The 25,486-nt window shown below is 30.6% G+C and overlaps 1 protein-coding gene across 5 annotated transcripts in view; it reads right to left on the bottom strand.

The window, feature by feature from the left end:
• Positions 1-25,486, bottom strand: part of LOC126770311 (plasma membrane ascorbate-dependent reductase CYBRD1-like) — a 58,551-nt gene that overhangs the window by 10,972 nt on the left and 22,093 nt on the right. Inside the window, exon 1 of one of the 5 annotated variants that reach the window (XM_050489674.1) lies at positions 22,536-22,832. The exons of the other annotated variants lie outside the window; for them this stretch is intronic. Within the exon in view, the coding sequence (XP_050345631.1) occupies positions 22,536-22,567 (32 nt within the window). The 5' untranslated portion in view covers positions 22,568-22,832. Of the gene's footprint in view, positions 1-22,535; positions 22,833-25,486 lie in introns of those variants that run through there. 5 annotated transcript variants of the gene reach the window in all.

Below are 25,486 nucleotides of genomic sequence, written 5' to 3'. Positions count from 1 at the left end.
TACAATACATAATTATATTAATGGCTTCATAGTAATACTAAAACTAAAAGCGAATGTAACTTTGATCAATGAATGTAAACCCGTTAAATAAGACTTCGTATCTAATCAGGTTGAGATAAAAATATCTTGTTTGCAACTGAAATTTGTACATGAAAGCCGTCGCAGTGAGACGGCACGATCCTTTTGAAGCTAGAAAGTATAACAAGTCCCTTGCGACTGCCGGCGACAGCTATTTACTTGAGTAATATTATATAAACATTTTCCTTGTACACCTCTAGTATATAAATAAATTATTTACCACAGGAAAAAATATTTATTTACTTATGTCATTTTAAAATCAATTGTCAATAATAACCTTCAAATTTTAAAAACTTTAATATTTTATTTCTATTTAAAAATATAAATTATTTCGTAATTTTTTTTTGCCTGTGTCTATAATTATGAGGCAAACGAGTATTTAATTTGTTAGTATGTAAATTTTAAGTACAATTTAAGAGGGCGCCTAAAACAAGCAAAATTACTTCAATTCCTTTACACTCTCGACACGCGATCTCATTTTTATGCTTTTTCTTGAAGAATATGGTATAGTTATTGTAACTTAATTATCTTAATATTAATTAATACAATAAACTGTTCTTTTTTCCGTATTTCTCTCGTTCCAACAGCGCCACAGAGATTGATTTAAGAGACAGACATATGTTTGATGCGTGACATGCGGCCGATGTTGATTTACGCGAAAATAAAATGAAGTAAGCGCCGAAAACTTTATATTGTTATAAAATTAAAACGAAAGGATTTTATAAAACCTAGAGGTACTCCTCGATTATTTGTAAATATAATTAATAATCCAGTTTTTGTCTCAATAACCTATAGTATTACGAGTACAGATCGAAGTAATGTAAATATTAGAGGACATTTCGTGATTACTTTCTACCTGTATCTGAACCATATCTATAATCCTTGAAAATATAATGTAATACATACAATATTTTATTTTTAACTTTAAAATATATTTATACATGGACAATCAAATACACGATTCTGATTAAAATTCAATAAATTTAAATTTCAAACAAAGGCTATTAATTCATCCAATACAGCTTTTCATAAAAACTTCGAACCGTATGATTTGACTTTTAATAAATACGTTTTTTTTATATTATTAACATTGAATAAATCAAATAAATGTAATATTTTACTAGAAATAATCGTCTAAATTAAGATTACATAAAAATAGTTTAAAACTAAAGACAAGGATAGCCAATTTTTTGGAATCTTTTCTCGTTCCTAATAAAGACGTTTAATGTTACAGAAAAATATCCCAAACCATGGTCTACCGCACAAAGCGCGTCCGTTCAGCTTAATGAGGAAGTGCTCTAGAAAAACTACACTACAATTATTGTTACGTCACGTCACCATTTTGTGTAGAATAATCTGTACTGGTTGCATAGGCGCTGAGCATTCCGCACTACGCATTTTGCAATGTTGGGTAACAATTCTCATTATGAACACATTTACATTCAAAGGTAGGTGAGGTATATGCAATTTAAATACGAAAACTTATTTGTAATATTTTATGCAACTTATTACCTAGGACGTTACGATATTTAAAAGAAATTATTTATTTCATAGACCTTAACTTGTTAATTTTATATACTTATTATATTTCGTATCATAGTATGTAACAATTATCTCTATGTTTACATATAAAAATGTATGCTGGGATATATTTTTTAAATGAATAGACTTACAGACCTTAATTTTTTTTTATAAAATAGTAGGTAGACGGGTCGCTGTGTTACATTGGCACTGTTGTTAAAATATTAACCATTCCGTACATTGCCAACACAACACCAATCTTGAGTACTAAGATGTAATGTCACTTGTGGATACAATTGTCAAAAAAACAAACACTTCTTTAATTGTATTTTGTTTATATAAACTATAACGATAAACTGATTTAATTTAATTAGATACTTTAATTGCGATACAAGATACTTTATAATGTCAGTTTTTATGATCATAAACAACAACACACGTGGTACGATGTACCGTAACGGACGAATCGGCAGTCATAGTTATTAATCAACTCGTTTCGTTTCGGTACATTACATAAATCTAATCAAATCATTACATATATAAGTGAGATATATTTTCAGTCCAAAATTCCAATGATTTCGAAAATATTGATCTTCTGTTATATGCTAAGCTACGCTTTTTCTTACTGTCAAAATTTTTACATGTGTTTTATTATATTTTAGGAAGGAATCCACTTCTTATTTTACCACTATAGCAATACTTTGTACAGCTGTGTTTTCGCTTAAAGTGAGAGTTAGCCAATAATTACAGGCACAATGGGCATAACAATTAAGATCCCGTTGTTGGCAGTGCACTCAAGTATAAATCTTCAGTCTTTATCTGTCGTTCAATTGCCTTTCCAAAATAAAAACTACAACTTACGGCAAATTCAAATATTTAAATAACAGTAAATAATTAAATTAAATATTATTTACCTATTTTGTAAGCAACCTACATATCTATTATAGAATTTTGTCACATACACGATGAACGTCAATTCGTGTCACGTATGAAGGTGTACGCACACAATATTCAATTTGTAGAACACGATGTTTATAACCATCGGAAACACTATACAGATCAACAAGGAATTTCGTAAATAAAATACATTATTATACAAATGGGAAAGTTTTGTGTATTTAATATTTGTTATCAAAACCGATCGCATTCAAATAGTACTTGGTACGCGGGTAACGTATAACCTGGAATATTCCATATCATACTTTTTACCATGGGATACTTTTTTATTTATGTTATAATAAAGTTTATAAAAAACAATTATAACATGTTCTGATATTCTTAGCATAAAAATGTAGAATTAATTCTTTATTTTATCTGTTACAAAAGTAATGACACTATAATCTATGATATAAAATACAAAACTAGAGAATTATTTGCCAACCAGCATCATTAAAAATCACAGAATCAAATATTAACTTCTATAGTCAAAACGTCAGTTACATAATCACACCGATAGCTGAGCCCCTATAAGCCCAATAATAAGCTTCATTGATCTTTTGACCCTTGCAATTGAATTTAACGAGCCGTCGCTGATTGCAAAAACGACGACAAGGGATACAATTCAAAAAGAATTATCCTGTATTACGTAAAGTCAGACGACATATTTCATATATCTATTATAATCATAATTATTTTTACTTATAAAAATATACATTTTGAAATATATAACTAATTAAGCGTTTTGATGACATACTAAAGATCGTATAATGTCAGGATCTAGCGACTAAGCAAGTTTATTATAAAAGTACTAGCTACTAGGTATATTGTAAGTAAAAAAAGTAAGTAACAGCCTGTAAATGTCCCACTGCTGAGCTAAGGCCTCCTCTCCCTTTTTGAGGAGAAGGTTTGGAGCTTATTCCACCACGCTGCTCCAATGCGGGTTGGTGGAATACACATGTGGCAGAATTTCGATGAAATTAGACACATGCAGGTTTCCTCACGATGTTTTCCTTCACCGAAAAGCACGAGATGAATTATAAACAGAAATTAAGCACATGAAAATTCAGAGGTGCTTGCCCGGGTTTGAACCCAAGTTCATCGGTTAAGATTCACGCGTTGTTACCACTGGGCCATCTCGTTATATTGAAGAACAAAAAAACAAAGAAAAAATCTTGTTTTTATTTGGCTCAGGAACCTTCTTGGGCGTACGCTAATTTTCATCACTTAGTTTAGGGATGCATATAGGAAATTAAATTTTATTTATGTAGACGTAAAAATTCAAAAGATATTTAATAAATTATTGTAAATACTGAACATAACAGTGTAAGATATTATTATTCACACTCAATTCTCATGATGCACCAAATTAATTAACAAAATTACCCTACAGTGCCCTAGCGGTATGTCGTGTATCCGTTAATAGAGCTCGTGGTAGCGTTAAATTAAATAAGCTGCCAAAGTGACAAGGGCTACGTCCCACGCTTGTAATAAAACAAGCCTTTTTTGACACTAACAGTAGAATACACTATAGCCTATATTGCTAAATATAAAATGTAATTCCTAGCAATATTAAAAATTTAAAAAAACATTATTTGTTAGGATATTTTTAGCCGAGCAGAGCGGGCCGATGGTACCAAATACCCACCACGTATTATTTCAGGTATAATCGAAGATAACAGGTTCACATCCGCACAAGTACAACTAAATTTCATTTACTTAGTTTCTGTATATAATTTATCCCATGCCGGAAACTCTCATACGGAAACCTCACACTGTGTTAAATTAATTAATTTTGCATCAAAACCTTTTCTCCTAAAAGGAGATGAGGCTTTGGGACACTTACGTGTTACTCTGTATAAATTGACAGGGCCATAATATTTTCATCATTTCATCTGACGAAAAAGAATTTCTATCCATTAGACACTTATTAGTCGTTTAACGCAGATACGAATTAAAAGTTTCATTCTTAACTGTAACAATTTATAATTATAGTTGAATAGTTAAATAATATTTAAGTCAAAGCGATTTATTTATAAGAATCGTATTAAAAAGAAAAATTTTCACACAAAAATAATTCACGGATTCGCTGCTGTAAACATAAATGCGTTAAATTAAATGCATCGTTACTTTTCAGGCGATTTAATTTTGATATTCGTCGCTACAGTATACTCGAAGTACCAATTAATTTCATGTTTGAGAATAATTTTTTTGTATAAAATGTTTTTCATTGTATGACAAAATTCGTTATTACATATAGTTTCATTTTGTTATAAACTCTTATATGGTATTATAGCGTGGTTTTAGTGTTAAGTGATTTTAAAGCAGGACATAAAAATTTCATTGTAAATAATATAAAGGGTATATGTATGCTGAGTACACAATCTATAATTGTCGATATAATTTCAATTCCGAACAAATCTGCGGCCTTAGAAACTAACAAGGCTGTCAAAGGCAGTTAAAGTAATATTATTTTTAACAATAATGGTTTTTTTTTTTAATTTAATTTTCACATCACTAACTGTATATCGTGTCTCATTCGATTTTTAACTAAAGCTAATTATTTTTTTGGTTATCAGCATAAACAAGGAGAGTGATTGGTCAACACAAGCATTCAGTGTTGCCTATAAAAGTTACTACTGCAGTAAAACACATCTCTACCGTCAATAATATAAAATGTATAAATATTTTTTAAATCGGCGTATCAATTGCCGTGGGATTCGCTTCGACGATTAAGTATAAATTGTGCAAAGGTCGCATGGAAGGATGTATGAATTAACAGATTCATGGTCAAATTCTTTTGTATTACAATCAAAACAAATGTGAACATGTGTTTCGATGACAAAACTAGAAAAAAATTAGAAAATATTTATACATTAATATAACAATTAAAAAAAACTATTTCTTTATTTAAATATACCTTAGATATTTTAATACTTTCGTTACAACTTGGATTTCACTTATCATTTATCAGTTGACAGATCCAATTTATTTCCGAACCCAATTAATTCTGAGTTTGTAGTGTAGCAGGAATCATTTGAACGTGAAAAATTAATTGCCATTTGTGGCTATCGTAATTTTAGTTAATAAATTACTTACTATCCAATCGTATCTTATATACCTTGTAAGATATATTTGTTTAATAATATTTTTAATTATATTTATTATTGTGACTGATATTAAACAACCACTGGCTTAATTAAGTTTATATTTCGAAACGCATAATTAAAATGTGAATTTATAATTTTTTTTATACTTATAGTATTTCATGATCGTTTTTTTTTGTTTTAAGTTAACGACCGTAAATGTTATACTGTTAGGTAAAGACTCTCCCGCTTAAAAGAGTATTTTAGATAACCTTTGAAAGCGTAATAGACAAACAGACAGAATGTATATACTAATATTAAATACGAAAGGAACTCTTCCTTTCGTATTTAATATAAGTATAGATTAAGTCGTTAACTTTGCTCACGTTCATGGTAATAATATTAAAATCTCATGACCGCGTTACCATCGTGCCCGTTGACTAGTGCCAAGTCAGATGTGCCGAATAAATGGTAAAAGTGGACCACGTACATACATACATAAACTCTTTTCATTTGCATTGCATTACGGCCTTTACGCATGTTACTTTAAAGGTTAGAAGGTACATACACGTGAGACCTACTACTTCGTAACGGGACATAACATTGTTTATCAATGGACTTCAATAGCTTACGGTCAAAGTCACCATTCCGGTAATTTAATTCTTGCAACTTTTTACGCATGAATTGAGCTACGTTCTGTTTCCTTGTTAGCGCAATGCTTTATGACAACTGACATTTGAAATTAGTTCATACTTTTGTCTGTAATAATAATATAAATGTGAAGATTTTCATAGTTTCAATGCACTAATCTCAGGATGTATCCCATTTATTGAGAGATACTAACTAAACTACTATATAACATTACGCTACGAAGCACGGAGGCGGATCAGTAAAGTTTATTGGAATTAAAACTAAAATGTTGGTATAGATTTAGGTATCAATGTATTTCTGATGAATAAGTTACTTTTTATTTTCAATATTTGAAGATACGTTTACGTATTTTCTATTGTATACATATATATGTGTAGAAGACATTGTTTGATATGTGGATTAAAATCTACTTTCCGAACCGGCGGTAGCTTTATATTAAAATTAAAAGTGTAAAATGAGAGCCTTGATAAAGTATATTAGACTTTTTATGATTTTATTTCTCGTGATTTATAATCGACTGTAGTACATCACTGATATGAAATCAGAGGATGGTTCTGATGGTTTTATCGCTACGCTTTACGGAATAATTTATTATTATTAAATGCTTGTTATTCGATTTTAATCATCTATTGTATTTTTGTACTAAGTTCTAATTTAAGTTTATAAATATTAGTTGGTATGATTTATATGGGTCTATGTGGAAGACAAAGCCTACATGATACCTAATAGGCGTAAGTGTTTTATTGGTTGTGATTAATAAATATTTAATTTATTAAAAACGAATAGTATCTACGTTAATTTAGAAAAAAACCAATTTTGGAATTTTAATTTATTATGATTTTTTTTATATATTTTATCGAAATGCTTAATTAGAATGACAGTAACACCCGAAATAATCCTGATATTAACCTAATTGGAAACTACAAGATAATGAAACGACAATTAACGTGAATAAGTTAATTATTCAAGCGCAATTAAATTCGATTTTGAAATAACAAAATTATTACCATTCCAAATTTATTGATTTTGAAATATATTATGTGTGATTTGTAACTTTGATGATAAGTATGATATAATCATAAAAAAATAAAAAAATAAAAATATTTATAATAGAAAACGTTCTGTACTCAAAGTTCTATCGGCACATACAATTAAGTATAGTAGAAACTCTTTAAAGTAAAACTCAAAGCTATTGGTCCTGCGTCTCATATCACATAGTGGGCCTGTGTTTGTTCACAAACTTTCTTTGAGATTAGCTGCCGTGGTTGAAATTGTATATTTATTTATTTTAGGATAAAATGTATAAAAGCTAGGATAGGATTATATAAAGGCAACCGTTACATTGTTTACCGTTTTCTAGCATTACTTTCATTACAATATTATATAATTAAAATACCATTTTACATTGGTTTAACAATCATGTGTTGACGACCGTATTGGATATTTTATTTTATTATTTTCAAACGGTTTCGTCACAGAAAGAATTATATAAGAAATTGTTCATAACAAACGTCTTCCGCATCACTAAGCTTTCAAATCTTCGACTTAAAGAGACTTAAATTATTATTATTATTACAATTGTTAAGTAATTTCAAAAGTTACAAAACAATTGGTCGAGTGTTCTACACATAGCCGTAAATTACCATACGAAGCTGTCGCTTTGCTATGTTTTTGAATAAGAATGTTTTCTTATTTAAAACATTCGTTATATGCAAAATTAGTTTAAATTGTTTTTTCTTTTCCTGACAACCTTAGATTAAAAGTGCGTTTTCACTGAAATTAGTAACAATTTATATGTTGGCAATCGTTTAAAATTTATCAGAAAGTCATCAATTTCGTTTTCATGTTCGTACAAACAGATTAAAACGCATATATTAATCTTATTCCTTTGATGTTTATCGCTTAGAACGCAAACAATATTCCGGACGTTTATGTACAAATTTCGTTCACAAATTATTTTTGGGACCAACGGGTATTGTAACACAAGTCGCTGTTTTGTCTTTTGTGAAATTCAGGTTAACATTTCAGAACGTCGCGGTCGTCCCTTAACATAATAAACATTAATCAAACATTCCGGGGAAGTTTTTCACGGTATGAAAAAAGGAGTGGCGGATAAAGAATTCCGCTTCTAATATCGCGAATGGAAAACAAAGACCTCAAATATTTTAGATGTTCAGAAACCTTCTGAGAGAGGGATAACTAAAATTATAAAATTATGGTTGACATTTATATTCTGGTATCTATTATATTATGTATAAGGCACATAATAATTATTATCTTAATTTATTATCCTTGCAAACGTTTTAGGTTTTGTTGATTATACAATATAATATATATATATTATTAAAAAAAAATTATAGAATAGGAAGGCGGACGAGCATATGGGCCACCTGATGGTAAGTGGTCACCAACGCCCATAGACACTGGCATTGTAAGAAATGTTAACCATCGCTTGCATCACCAATGCGCCACCAATCTTGGGAACTAAGATGTTATGTCCCTTGTGCCTGTAATTACACTGGCTCACTCACCCTTCAAACCGGAATACAACAATATCAAGTACTGCTATTTTGCGGTAGAATATCTGATGAGAGGGTGGTACCTACCCAGACGAGCTTGCACAAAGCTCTACCACCAGTAAATATGATATATGATACAATTTATTAAAGTTTTAACATCAAAATGACAAAAGACTTATTTAAATAAATACAAATTAAATAAAACTATATTCATCATGTTGGTCTGGAGTGCTAGCAACATTTCTGCACTGAATCACAATTTCGATTCTCGTAGCAAGATATTTACCTACACGTTGCATGACGATGGGACTTTATGTAAAAATGCTTCAAATTAAGTTTTATTTCAAGAACTAGTAGCTAAGGCAATATTATTGCAATTTACTCTTTATGCATATGAATAAAATAATATTAATCATTTGCAATCTATTTGTAACGATAACTTAAATTGTCTTTGTGTGTCAATCAATTTGAGAGCACCCAGTCGGCTATGATATAACACTCTACCAAGATGTGATAAATATCTGTAAGACTAGTTACAAATGAAGTTTTCCGTATCTTTCCTCCGTTTTAGTTACACGTTTGGAAACTTCCAAAACAAAGTAATGGACTTACTGATTAGCGAGTTGTCGAAAATTCTTAAGTCGCTTTTCGGATTATGGCATTCAAACGATTTTATTTCTTACGATACTACATATAAGGTTAACTTCCGCTTTCCAATTTTACTAGCGTACATAAAAGAGGCAATTTGTTTTACAAATGAAGTCAATGTATTCAGACACGCATTCTTCAATTATATCGTCAAGCACGTGTTATAAGCAACATAGATAAAAAAACAGTGTACGGTTGGCAATAACATCAATGTTATTGCCAACCGTACACTGTTTGTACAAAGGTATTTTCTTGTCCTCAAGGACAAGAAAAAACATTTAATTAACTTATTCATATTTTTGTAAGAATTAAACAAAATGTTGTTAAATAAATGTACATATAATGTAATGTTAAAGTTAAATATGTATTAAGAGGTTCTAAGGTTTTTAATTGTCAATATTCAAATTTGTTATACATTTACTTTTTTAAGCAATTATCCCACGCTACTCTCGCGCCATGGTGTGCCAGAATCATTTGCGCAAGTACCAACAACTGCACAAAATTTTAACTGAATCGAATACGAATAAGGAAAAGCTGTAATTTTAATATAGAAGACCAATAACAATTTGCTAACATTCAAAGTTCCTAGAATGAAATCATGGAAGCATTTATATACCTTATTACGATAATAACAAAGCTATTTATCCGTAGCAGGTGTATAATTAAAGTTTAGTTTTTAAAAATAATAAAAAATATAATGGCTTGTTAAAAATTTATTATTGCAATTGATTGGTAACAAAACTGGTGAGTGAGTGAATAAATAAAAACAAGATATATTAGCAATTTTATATAGTTAATTTTAGCATTTCTATTTAATGCATAGATAAGTTTAAAGTTTCCGCTACACATATCAATGTCTGGGGTATAGACAAAGTGCAAACGACTATTGTTGAAGCGACTTTGAACTCGCCATCATCTTAATTGTTCGATTCAATACGCAATTTGTTGATATGTATATTATTTCAATACATTTCGGCTTTTAAAAAATCAACAAACGCTATGTGATGTATCAATGCTAATATAGGGAAAACTAGGTTCAAAACTTATGCAATTATGCAATCAATCAAATCTGTCGTGTGATTTTTTATCGATAAGATAACGCAAGGACTGTCATATATAAACTTGTTTCCATCAGAAGCGCTGATAAACATTGCTTGAGATGACAACGATAATATATCACGACCTTGTTTAAAGTTTAAGGTAATTGTTTGTACAAGCCTAAGGTGTTAAATTTATTTGTTTTATTTTTTAGGATCTACCTTACCGTGATATGAGATAGGGAATGTGGTTTAAGGCCGTTTTGGTACATTCAATATCATTTAAGGTTAAATCATCATTATGTTTTTATTTTCTATAAATAAATATATAAAATAAAATGGAATTGTTGATTTAATTCATTTAATTATTTATTATATTAATATTCATTGGATAATTAAAGTGTTATTATTGAATAAATAATAATATAAATAAGAAAAATATTTTGTATGTTTGTTAATTACTCAACTGATGATTTTAATAATTTATATACACTCTGTCAGGATACAGAAAACCCAGGCTACCTAACATCTCTCCCCCACACCCCCAAACGCATGCGAAGCCGCCGACGGAAATTAGTATTAATTAAATAAACATTAAAAAAATAGATAACTAGGCTTAAATATTTATTAATATCCTTTCATAATAAACGATAGTGGCTGCTTAGGTAGAGTACTCCATCAGAACGAGCAACATCGCTGACCAGAGGAATGTGTGTTGTATGAGTGGAGTGCATATATTACACAAATTACATCACTCGACGTGTCACTGACCGATGTTAGTATTACTTATTTACTTTCTTCTCGACCAGGAGTCATTAATTTCCTTTAAGTTTACAAGTTACAGTAATTCTGCATGTAAAGCTGCGTCTCCACGAAATAAATTGTCGTTGTTTTACTAAAGAATTGCAAAAAGTTATCCCGATACTGTGTGTGCTAGCACAGTCAATTGGGCAGTGGTTAGAAGTAGAAAAAATTAGTCATAAACGAAAAATGTGGGTTTAATACGGAGAGGCACCATTGAATTTTTATATCATTACTGTTTATAATTATATAAACACCATAAAAACCAATAGTTAATGCAGGAAAACATTACTATAGACGTTACTTTTTCTGCATGAATATGTTAACTTAGTGTAGCAGTGGAATATTTAAGAGCAGAACGTTGGTAACACAGGAATGTCTTAATGCCAATGTAACAAGTAGAGTAATTACAATCAGGTGGCTCATTATGGCATTTCCTTTCAATTATCAACGAAACTTATGATCATTTATCATCAACACATTCTTCATAATTTATACATATTTATACATATATATATATATATATATATACATACATATATACATATATATATATACATATATATACATATATGATATCCTCCTGACTGATTTTAGCCACGATGGCCATTCTCAAGATATATCAATATCCCATGGCATGGCCGAGTACACATTTCAAACTTCCATACTCCGGACTGCTACTCCATCATCCACAGAAAAACCCAGTAACTTTTTATTGGCCCGACCTCGGGTTTGATTCCTGGACCTCAGAAGCTGCGGCCTTATATCAACCCACTAGACCGTCATTGCAGTCACACATGTGATAGGTATAATAATAAACAACAACAGTTGTTGTGGATATTTTATAAACAATCAATATTAACCATAAACAGAGGAATTCCTCAGATATCTTGTGAGGTTCGTTTGCGTCATAACAATTGAAATTAATTATTAATTTACTCAATACACACGTTCCATCCTACACGTAGATTACACACGATGTTAAGTAGGTGTATTGTCACATTGGAAGTATGTCAATGGAACAGGAATACGATCCAACCTTTACGTTCAGCGAATACATTCAAATGGTTTATTCATATCCACGTAACACACATATGAACACGTGAAGCTATCTCTTATTTACGCGACATGAAAATTGGAATATATAACGTTATCAAATAGTTGACTGTGTACTTCATTTGAGAACATGAGTAAATACTGAGTTTCTTGATAGTTATTCATAGAATCTACGTTCCGAACCGGTGGTAGCTTTGTATTTAATGAAATCATATAAAATGAAAAAGCTTACAAGTGTTCACTTTAATAGAGAATATTTTGATTTGATTGAAAGTATATATGTATTGTAAAATAAACCAAAATTTGCAGCTTATTCCACTGTGAGTTGGCATAATACATGCAGGTTTTCTTTCGGCAATTTCCCACGGCAGACGCCGGTATAAATGGTACTTGCTCGGGTTTGAACGCACGATTTTCAATTAAGAACCATGTATTCTTACCCACTGAACCATCTCAAATTATCTTTTCAAATGTTTAACATTATAAATGGGTTGGCTATAATGGATATTGTACCGTGAATCTAACGTGTTCAACATTTCATCATTCGATCGTTTCTAACGCGGCTAGTCTGTGACTTTAACAGATGATAGTTCGAGTTACAATACACTTGACCGACAAATGAAGTCACTTTCTATATAACGTTCGATGATCTTGTCAAGTAAGTTCTCGCAATGATATATTAATTAAAATGTTTTAACTGGAAACGGTTGTGAAACGACTTTTATGAATACTAAGAAGCTGCTAAGGGAGTTACTAGCGGCAATTCCCGCTTAGGCAATAACTATACAACATACAACGAGTAATTTATAAATATATAGAGACTATGGTGGGTATTATAATAGTAAAATTTTAAAGGAGAATTTGATCGCAACGTTCTATGTGTAATCTTTGAGAAAAATCTTTCTGACTCCAAAACGGTTATATTTATATAGATATTGTAATTTACGTAAAATATGTTTTATTTATTTATCAAATAGGAAGCCAACGTTATACAAAAGGTAAGATATTGTCTTATTGCTTATATAAAAATATTGTAACAAAATATATATTATAAGCTAACTTAACATTAAAAAAATAATAAAATCTCTAATTGATGAACAACAATAAAAAAAAACATCTTTAACTTAAATAACAAAATAAATAAATGAATTTTTAAATATATATATAAGTAGCATTACAATACTTAAAGTATTTACTATAAATATGTATGAATGTCTTAAAATAGTTGTGATATAAATATGCAATATTCACTTAAAAATACGTAATTGATGTTTCATAAGAATTATTTACTTTTATGAAGAGTTGAAAGACGTGTTTGTTTAAAAAAAAAATTCAATAAATTATAATTGCAAATATTAATTTGAAGAAGCGTAATTCCAAAAGAATGCTAATATATTCATACTATTAATTATTTTAATCATTCAATGTTAATTTCCTGAAACCGTTTGTATAAAATATCTCTTATTTTGTAAATTATTTAAATTTACAAAAAAATATAACGGTCAATTGTAAATATTTTACTTAACTATTTACTGTTTATCTTGAATAAGATCATGAGCCTTAGATTGCAATTTAAAAAAAAAAGATATGCGAATTGTATCGTTTGATGAAAATCGCAAATTAATTTCCTCGTTCTTTTGAATGCCGACGAGGAACTTTTTCATAAATTTTCGAATTCATAGCCGTGATTATTCAAGAACACCTCCGCAATTTGCATAATTTAGTTTACCTTCTAAAAATGACAAGTTATAATTAACATATTTGATGAGAATTACACTTACTATGTAAATGTATACAAGCTGTCCCCATAACGTGGCAGGAACCTCGAGGGACGAATTTTCCAAAATGTTTTCTTATGTCTATAGATATATTAAGCCTATATTCAAATGAAGTTTCTGTCTCCGTAACTTCGATTAAATCAGTCAACGTAACCCTAACTAATGTTATAAATGCGATAGTGAAATTGTTTATTTGTTACACTTTCACGTCTGAACTACTCACTTGATCATCATAAAATTTTACACACATGTTGTCGGGTTACAGAAAAGGACATAGTACCTGTCACCCCTAACTCGCGGGTGAAGTTATAGGTGGACCAATAAACAGCAGTCTTTTATATAAATTTGACATCAATGATACGGAAATTAAATTTATATCTACTTATACGAAATCCAAAAGAGCCATGCACTAACTTCGTACGTGAATTTGAATGTATCTAAAACCTTCCGAAATTTTCTTTCAGCATAAAACTTGAAATTCACCGCAGAACACGCCCGTGGAATGTCAGAAATATGTTCAATGTCGCATGTAATATGCGATATGAGTATAATAATAATAACATTTAAAGGACGCATCAAAAAAGCGTATCACCGTAAGTCGAATTTCACGAATGAGATACTAAGTGAGCTCTTCAGTATAACAATGCAGAAGCGTTTTTGACAAGTGAAATAAGCAAGAATTTTTTAAATGTTAGTTTTATTGTAAAAAAACGTTTGCCAGTTTAGCTAATTAACTATTCCCTAATTAGTATTTAATACTTAAGATTAGCACACGGTTTAGTGTTAAATGCTCTTAATGCTCTTTTAATCTTCGTCGGGACACTTAGGGGTTACTCGTTCGCTAATTGCTAACATTACTTAATATACTTGTTAGGGTCATAAGATGAGTGTGCGAGGGAGAAATTAAACAGACTTCAGAAGTTAAGCAGACTAGTCGACTCGGACTCTAGACGTGTCTAAGAGTTCATACAGCGATTAGACACGCACCGCCGTGCTACTTATTTATACAGAACCTTGTATATAGTTGTGGTTAATTTTCATTTGTGATTGCAGGTAGTAATTAGCAAAAAAATTTTATTATAAAATAGGCATTTTATGACTGTTAAATGGTCATAGAAATTGGCATTGTAAGAAATATTAACCATTCCGTACATCGCCAATGCGCCACCAACCTTGGGAACTAAGATGTTATTTCTCTTGTGTCTGTAGTTACACAGGCTCACTCACTTTTCAATCTAGAACACAATAACACTAAATATTTATGTGTGGCTCTAAAATATCTGAAGAGTTGGTTGTATCTACCCAGACGCCCACAAAAGCCTAAAATTAAGAAACTACATACTTAATTTAACTTTTACATACGAATGTTATTGCCTAAAAAAATGTGGAATAATCAAATTTTTGTATCAATTTTCAATTATTTAAGTTTTATTAGATTTATTAGCAACATTTGATTTCAAAATATAACGCTTAAACCAAAATTCATTAAACGTTACGTAGAAACGCTAAGGTGCATTAAATATTCATACATTTAAGCTGTAAAGCAATTCACAGCAATATCTCCTATATATTGCTAGTACGAGTACATACATAAATTACACAAATTGTATTGGCCACAAATCGTTAGACGATTGTGATTAACAGATAGCCTTTATCTCCAGATATTGGCCAACACGCAAAGCGCGCACCTCATTACATACATATATTTTATGTGATTTGTAATATTTGAACACAAATCTTCTCAATTTAAAAATAAATTGGTCCTATCTATATAAAGTCTTTTTTATAACGAGTATGATCAACACAATACTGATTTAGTACAAATATAAAAAATTAAAAGATATTTGGAAAACTCTTTCAATCAAAGTTAATAACTTCGTAATTCGAAGTCACGTCATATTACAATCACATCAATCAATACATTGTACATACTACACGTACCTTTGAATGGTTTTAAATATAATAAACTATATAATATTAACCAATAAATGAAGATAGAGAAAAGTAAGAGAGTTTCAAGTCGAAAACGTCAGAAACAATAGCCGTTTAAACAGGCAAGGTAATAAACAAGGCTGTTAATACAACAATTTCATATAGTATGCATTCTTCCTGCCTTCACCGGTCTGCCTTGAATGCGGCTTGAATAGCTCTCGCTTGTATTCTAGGATTGTCAAATCATATCTAGATACGAATTGTTTACTGCGACTACAGCTCAAACAGGTTTGATATTCATATATTTCAACAGTTTTATAAATAACACCGTTATTTAAAGATTTCGTACAAAACAAAATCCGTACAAATACCGTTTATAATATTTAGTTTTCCATTAAATTCTTCTTTTCCGTAATTTAATATTTTCTCTGGGAAATTTCTAGTGAAGGTTTTTTATAATTGTAGTCTTGATCTTGTTTCTAGATAACAATTTAGAATTTAATATATATACTTTGTTTCTGTAAAAACAAAGTACAATATTCGCATATTGAAATAAAAATTGCAATCGAAAATAATAGCATACATGCTACTAGAAAGTGGATTTATAAGCCAAAAAATTTAACATTTTACACAATATTATAACATTATTTTATTAAGGATTGGTAATAGACTAATCGTGATAGCTATAAAGTAAGATTATTCGCCTATTTAGTGAAATACTGAATATTAATAACAAGGCCTAGGGCTATTACCAAATATCGATTAAAGGCTTGATTGACGAGACTATTAAGAGAGCGATTAAGTAATATTAACCACTAAATTATTTGATTTAAATAATGTAATGAGAATATGAGAATTTATGAAACACTAATGCACATTACAAGACTACAATTGCTTGTGAAAAAATCAAATTAATATATTTACTGAATTTATACAAAATGACATATTATTTGACTAATACAAATTGTTTCTGAGTTTCTTGTCGGTTCTTATCGCTATAGTAAACAATCAGAACCGGTAGAATTGACGATTCAAAAGTACTTGCAAAATTATAGTATACAAGTATATTATAAACAACTTACGGCCATCGCTGGTTAAATAATGTTGTGTCTCCTTCTTTCAAATTTGAAATCAATACTGACAGAAAGAGCAGAAAATCATTTAACTAAACAGCCGCTAAGCAACGTTATTAATTAAGGCCATTAAATTCTTACCGTCTTTTAAAATCTTCCATCAAAAACACAATATATTTACCAAAAAATGGTAAATATACTTCATTTACGCCTCTGGTTTTCATGTATTCGGTTACTTCAGTTAGGTAAGAATCTAAAGAAAAACCGTATTGTAATTTATTAATTAAACAAATGACACCATCAAACACTTGTGCACTCGATGTAAAGCTGACTTTGAACCGTGTCGTGTTGCCTATTATTCGTAATATTTCGTTGACGCGTATTCGTGGTATGCATATTTCGAAATTTGTTAATGCAATCAAAACTACTTTATTCATTGGTCTAAATTTAAAGTGTGTGTAACTGCGATGTGCTGCTAAGTATATAATAATATTATATACTTCCTAAAACCTTCTCCAAAACGGGTTATATGTTTTCGTATAAGTTTTTTTATTTAGACATAATTCGAGATTTTCGACAATTACCAATGGTAAATAATGGCCAATTTGACAAGCAAATTTAATATCTCACTCTTATTTTTTCATTAGCCTACAAGTCAATTGTTTGCTTCCTAAAAATCGCTGAAGAAAGCAAAGCGAGAAATCGCTTTGAAATTATCGAGTCTTATATAATAGCGCCTTTATATGATTCGATTTTAGTTGGGAGACATAAACTATACAAAAAATATTTTTTTTCATAATTTTTTTAATCAACAAAAGTTGAAAACTTTTATGACAATTTTTTTTATTCTACTGTCTTTTATTTAATTGAAAGTCAATTCATTAGGACAGTTGAGATCGATCGATTTGACTAAAATTGATTCGCGTGAAGCCTAAGCCCCAGATGTCGGTTTACATGCCGAAAACGTGACTTAATTCTATCGTGAACGTTTAGAAAACACTGACAACACAATTTGAAACCATTACATGTTATGTTCTATGGCGTCTTCTGAATATTATATCATAGGACACTTACTGTCAGTTTTGTAATTACATAAACTTTATATATAGATTATATTTATAATAACGTAAATAGAATATAACTTATAAATCGTGTTTCGAACCTCGATGTAAAAAGAGGGGTGTTATAAGTTTAACGTGTGTAAATGTGTGTCTGGCTGTGCTTCCACACGAATTGGCCGATTTTGATGCGGTTATTTCTGTTTGAATCTGATGCGATCAAGATTGTTCTTAGCTATAAATTATGAAGATCTGTTCTGAAGTTTAAAGATTATTAGATCATTTCCAACTCGACAATAGGATCTCAACTTTCACAGGACCGACAGATTTGAAATTGCGGTTTCCCCGTATTAAATTTTTTAATTAAATTTTAGTTGTCTTATCTGTCGTTTGTTATGTCTTTATTTTAACTATACGAATAAGTCAAATTTAGCTTGAACTTAATTTATTTTCTGTATATAGACGACTAAAAAGGCCATAGACGGCCATAGGATGTAACATATTAAGTCCCTCGTGCCTCGTCATTCATACCGGAACATTGCAATGCGTACAAAATGTAAAGTATTGCTGTTTGGTTGTAGACTAACTGGTTGGGTCGACTTGATGCCTTTTGATCCAACAAAAAATCTCTGCAAGAAATAAACATGTCTTTTTATTTACTTCTCTCTGACATTATTTTGTAGCTATTTTATATCTGCTACGTTTAATAAAGTATTTAATAAAAATGTTTTTTTTTTTTAAAGAAAAATATTGTTATTTATACCATAATATACGCCTATTGATAGGCGATTGGTATATTACTTCACACTACTTATATATCTGTGTAACGTGTTATATAAACTAATCTAAATATTATTCAAAACGACATTAAAATATAAACCAGCTATTAAATGGCTTATGACTTTCATATGGAATAATAATTTGCAATTAAATTGATACAGCGTAACTAGTACATGCAAACCATTATAACTCGCCAGGAATTCGCCATAAGTCAGATATTTGCATGTCGGTGTATTTATAATTTACATACATATGCATGTTGCAAGGAGGCAAATAATAATTGACAAAATATATTATACTAAATGTTACCTGCTCGTAAATTACATTTTATTTATGTTTTTTATTAACAATGAAAAAAACGTCAATACAATTTTTTTACTAAACAGCTTCAATTAAAAGTAGATTTGGTTAGAACATATGTGTAGTTAGATTAGTTTTATGTACCTTAGGGGGGCAATCTGACTTTATGTAGTAAATTACTGGTGGTAGGGCTTTGTGCAAGCTCGTCTGGGTAAGTACAACCCACTCATCAGATATTCTACCGCAAAACAGCAGTACTCGGTATTGTTATTCGCTTTGAACGGTGAGTGAGCCAGTGTAATTACAGACACAAGGGACATAACATCTTAGTTCCCAAGGTTGGTGGCGCATTGGCGAAGTAAGCAATGGTTAACATTTCTTAAAATACCAATGTCTATGGGTGTTGGTGACCACTTACCATCAGGTGGCCCATATGCTCGTCCGCCTAACTAAACTATAAAAAAAAATCAATGCGAAAACCGAACGGTCATGTAACACTATTTTCCCATGTGAGACATTTAAAGAAATAAATATAACCTAACCTAATTATATATAATAAGTACCATTGAATGTGTTGGTTGACTTTTTACCGTGTTTTTTTATTATTGAAAATATTTCCACACGGACATTTCCAAGCAACATGTTATCCGTATTCCGCCGTAAATATATAGTTTTACAAAAGCAGTAAATAGATTCAAAGCACCATTCGTAACAACATCCTTTAGTATTGCCTCTTAATTTGTATCCACTTCGACGATTCCGCATTCTCGCAGTGAGTGGCTTGCAAATGTTCAACCACTATACGTATAGCTAGGATACAACTACAGGTTTACGATCTATTAGCAAATTGTGAGCTGAACTTAAATAAATCTAGTTGATTAATGCCTAGTTACTAAACTTCAAGTTACAAATGCAAGAATACGAATTGAGAATTTGGATTGAAATCTTTTACATTGTATTCCAAATATATTCTGTCTTCTTCTGTTCTAATATTGATCCGAATGTGATAAAACTTTGGTGTCGTGTTCCGCGTACACTAGCAAACGCTTTGGTTCATGTATAAAAAGATTTTTAATTTACATTTTTATTTCAGTTGCTAATATCATATAAAAAGCAAATACTAATAAAACATATACTAACACGCAAATTTGTCGAGTATCAGGAATACTCGGCAAATACCTTTTTCCCAATTAAAGAGGTTTGAAGCTTATTCCATCATGCCGGTTATGACGATAGGTTGATGAATACACATGGAGTTCCATCTGCCACATTCCTTCACGATGTTTTCCTTTACCGCCTTTCTATTCACTGAGCCATCTTTGGCCAAAAATATTATTAAGTACTATTGTAGTTGTAATACGTGAATAATAATAGTTCTTTATTTAATAATGATTCATTGATTCGGTTGACTTTGCGATGATTTTACATTGTTTAGTTTAGCTGTTATCCTTTAATTTATTTTTTTCAGAAAACATTAAATATTCTTTACACTACGTGTATTAAAGACAATAAATAAAGTTTTTGTTCATTTTTTTTTTTGTATTTGTAATCGTCTGCATTTTATTAAAGGTAAAATTATTGAATATTTTTAACATTAATTTCATTCAACACAACGATTGGATGGACTAGATCTGAGCGTCGCGTATACCAATTAAGGTCACTTAAATACGAATAGCGTATTTGAATTATACATATTCGTTATTTTTACATGGCCTTACTATTTATGGTTAAATTGATCGCAAAAATTTTACTCATGTCGTGTTTTGATTACGTCATTATTAAATGAGTTCAAAAATTCGTATATAATATTAATTGATATCATTTGATATAGGAGTTAAAGTAGTTGTTTTAAAAAACATCCAATCTGAATGATCTGAATATCGATTAAGAAATAGATATTCAGATCTATCTAAATATTTCAAGCCAGCAGTATAAATCCTAACCTAATTTTATAGGTCTCCTAAATATTGCATCAGACCTATCGAACCGAAATAGCTAAGTGATTAGAATATTTATATTAAATAATTATAGCAGATAAGCACCACTGAACTTTCAATTGCTTAATTTATTTCTTTTTCTTAATTGACCTCGTGTCATCGTCAATGGAGAACTTCGTGGGGAAACCTGCATATGTTGGAAAAGAAATAAGTTCTGAACCTACTCCCTAAAAGGAGAGGACTTACCTCAGCAGTGACACGCTGCTGTAACTTATCAACAATGTAATCTATTATAAACATAAACAAAAATGTGCGCATTTGGCTGTACTTATAGCCACAGATAAAAAATAAATAAAAGGAAGTGCAACTCAGTTCACATGACAGAACAGACAGACAGACAGTTAGCATGCGTCAGAAACGGTACGGTCTATTGAAATGTCACATTCCACATCGACCTTGAAATTTTACCTTCCCATCAAACCGAACACAATAATAGAAAATTTAGACTCACGTCAATCATGTAAAAAATGTGATACAAGTACGACCTAACGACGAGTATCATCACGTTTTATTTTAGTGTTTATTAAATCAAATTTTATTTATTCGTATTATATTTAATATCTTATCAATACAGGCTGTATTATCTTATCTTTTAAGATGACAGGAACGGGACTTACCTGAAACAAAAAAATAAAATATTTAAAACTACAAGCAGACGTATATTTTAACAATACAATGCTGTTTTCACAACCGCTGAAGTTTTCCGTCAAACAATGTTTAGTATTTCTAAACATGCCAGTATATTGGCTGTAACAAAGAACTTATAAACAATGTTCTTAATATTTACATTTACATTACATGTCCTTAAATTTTCAGCACCGTTGAAAATATGCTTATTTTCGATGGTTTTTTGTTACGTGGAAAAAAAAACATAAATGAGTCACCAAACGATTCGTTTTTCAAATTTTCTGACATCAGTATTGTTTTCATGTATAATGTAATGACTAATAGCGTCCCAAATTAATTGCGTCATTGTTTCAGTATTGTACATATATTTCTTTTTTTAACACAACAATTTTAAACCTCTTTTCTGTGTTAGATATTATCATGCGTTGCATCGTTGCGCCCTGAGGAATGCTATTGTTTGTACTTGATCATTTTGAATATAAATGCTCGTTACTTTCTTTCTATTGTTCATTGAAAATATTCTCGGTCATTTTCAATTTAAAATTGTCATACAAAATTACTGTAACCAAATAGATGCATAGAAATAGCTAAGTAAATTAAATAGGTAAAGCTTATAAATGATAATAGCTATAGTACGATAAGTGAGCTAATACGTACGGTCGTTGCTTTAGTTGATATCTCTGGCGCATCTTGACTTATTCTATAGATTTATCAATCACTGTACTATTACGCGTAATCACCGAGTTATTCACGCGAGCCATACGGCGGCTATGTAGAGTGAACTCGTCAATTAAGCATACGGGTTCCGGGGACACGGGCGCGGACGATCTACTAAAGTTAACGCTTTAAAAATTCACGACCTGTGCGGAAATTATCGGGTTGCAGCATGCGATGTTATTTAGTATTAACGCAAAACGTGTATCAGTTGGTCGGAGGGGCGCGCGACTGCGGACTAGGCGGCGGCGCCCGCGCACCTCTGTACCGACATTAGCGAGCCGTATCAGACACCAGAACAGAGCAATCAATTTATGCAAATTACCGACGGGATGGGACTGGACACGAATAAATTGACTATCAAGACCAGAAATGGTCGGATATATGTATAACTGTCTCGGGGATAAATGAAATATAATCCTTTGGGTGCGCACATGCATAATAAACTGATGTCTCGTTCGTATAAAATACATCCATACCATTTATAATAGCATAATTAATAAAGGACATGCTAATACATATATTTTCTTCGTGGTCTCGTTTAAATATTTAAAAAAATATTAGTCTGTCCCAATAAATAAAGCAGATATACCGTAAGTCGTTACACTTTTCGGTTTAGCTTAGATTGTTGCGTAGTATTTATCGAAGTGGCGCCAAAAGAAATGATTTCGTACAAACTGGACCACTGTCACAATACGTCAATCTTTTGATCAGTCGTTACGCGCCGCTGATCTTGTTAAGAGTTATCGCTTTGCTCGCCTGTTACACGACTAGTTTGTGTAATTTGCGTACTATTACAAAAAAAGTAATCGATTCCATACTACTTATTGAAATCAAACTGTTTTTAAAGGTGTTATTTTGAACTTTGATTGCCAAATCTTCATATAAATTGGAATGGTCCGCCTGTCACTTTGAAACATTCCGTTAACTTTGTAAGTGAAAAAATATAAGAAAGCTTTTAAGAACTGAAATATATATAATAGATAAATAAATATTAAAATATAAAAACTCAAATGTTTTCAACAGTTTCTTTTTCTTTAATTAAATTCTTTGAACATGTCACCCTTATAGATTCTACAATAGACAACTATATTCTTAATTTTAAACTTAATTGTACAATTTTATATCACATCTCAGCTACTCTAAATAAAATGCTATTACAAATACCTGCATTTCTTAATTCATCAGATTTATCATCTCGTAAACTATATACTCGCCGTATTTACATAAGTTAATGCTTAACATAAACTAATCCTGTAAATCAAATTAGGAATTCACAAGAGCAATTTACAAGTAGTACAAGTTACGTCTCCGGCTTTGAACTCCACCCTAACATTCATACCCAAACGAGTTTCCCGTCAACGTCAATGGATATATAAATAGACTACAACATAATTGATGCCGTCAGTTGCAATAGAGCGGTAACATTAGACTTTGCAAACAAGCCACATGCGATTGACACTTTATGTCAATATAAATACTTGGAATGGTATTGCAAAAAACGATACACTACTGGGTATTAACAAATATATTCGTTCGACATTATTATAAAAGATAATATTTCTTTCTCAAGGCTTTATTCATGTATATAAGAAAACTTCTATTTGATGGTTTTTTGCTTTAATAAACGAATCTGGAAAATTTACTATTGCATTTATGATCACCTATTATGTGTAGTAAAAAACCATAAAAACGTCATCACTTTGCATGATTTAAGTATTCATATAAAATTTTAACTACTAAATGTTATTAAAAATATATATCATTACATAAAAAAAAGTTAAAATGTTACTATTATTTCCATAAATTCCAGTCAGAGTATAAGAGATATATAGAGCAGTTTTGCGTTCGAAGGATATATACTTTAAATGGCGGCGCATTAATAACTTTTTAATAATAAGTGATGCAACTTCGACTTGCGTGAATATCATTATAGTAAGCTGTATAATCAAATACTTTTTAGATACTTCTTGATAATGATCTTTTATTTATTTATAAATACATAATGGAACTGTTTGGCCATGACTAGGATTTAAAAATTGCTCAAAACGTCTGTATAGTTGAAATCAGTTATAAAATCTTAAAATAGTTATATTACAAAATTTCAGTAACAGCCTGTGAACGTCCCATTGCTGGACTAAGGCCTCCTCTCCCTTTTTGAGAGCTTATTTTACCACGCTGCTCCAATGCGGGTTGGTGGAATACACATGTGGCAGAATTTCAGTAAAATTCGACACATACAGGTTTTCTCACGATATTTTCCTTCACCGTCTCAAGCACGGGATGAATTATAATAAAAAATTTAGCACATGAAAATTCAGTGGTGCTTGCCCGGGTTTGAACCCACGATAATCGATTAAGATTCACGCGTTCTTACCACTAGGCCATCTCGGCTTTTTACCGATGATTACAAATATCACCGATACCAAATCTTGCCGTCACGATGTTTTAAGAGTAATAAAAAATTTACTATTATTTATGTTGAATATATGTTAAGTATAATTATTGTTATCAAAACATACAGAAAAATTAAGAAATTATACAATTAAAAACAAAAGTTAAAAAATAATAAGAAAATCGGTATGGAGATTTTTGTTTTTTTTTCGAATTGTCTAACACTATTTGATATACGTATGTATGATTCCAAGCAATATCGGTATTGTCATTTACGATACAAACAAGCAATATTTAATGTGTTGGCATATAAATCGTGCGTAAACTGGACAGCCGAGAGAAAGGTGCCAATGAAAGTGTATTCGAACGGTTCGTTTCTGAAACCGCAGCGTGACGGATTACAAAATGACAAATCACGCCTTCTCACCGACTCACTGAGGCTGCAAAATCGATACTCATACATAAATTCTGAATCCTTAAAAAAAAAGTTTTTTAAAAAA

Source organism: Nymphalis io, chromosome 8 (genome assembly GCF_905147045.1).
Source record: "Nymphalis io chromosome 8, ilAglIoxx1.1, whole genome shotgun sequence".
NCBI classification, from domain to species: domain Eukaryota; kingdom Metazoa; phylum Arthropoda; class Insecta; order Lepidoptera; family Nymphalidae; genus Nymphalis; species Nymphalis io.
This window is presented reverse-complemented; position numbering and strand designations above follow the sequence as displayed.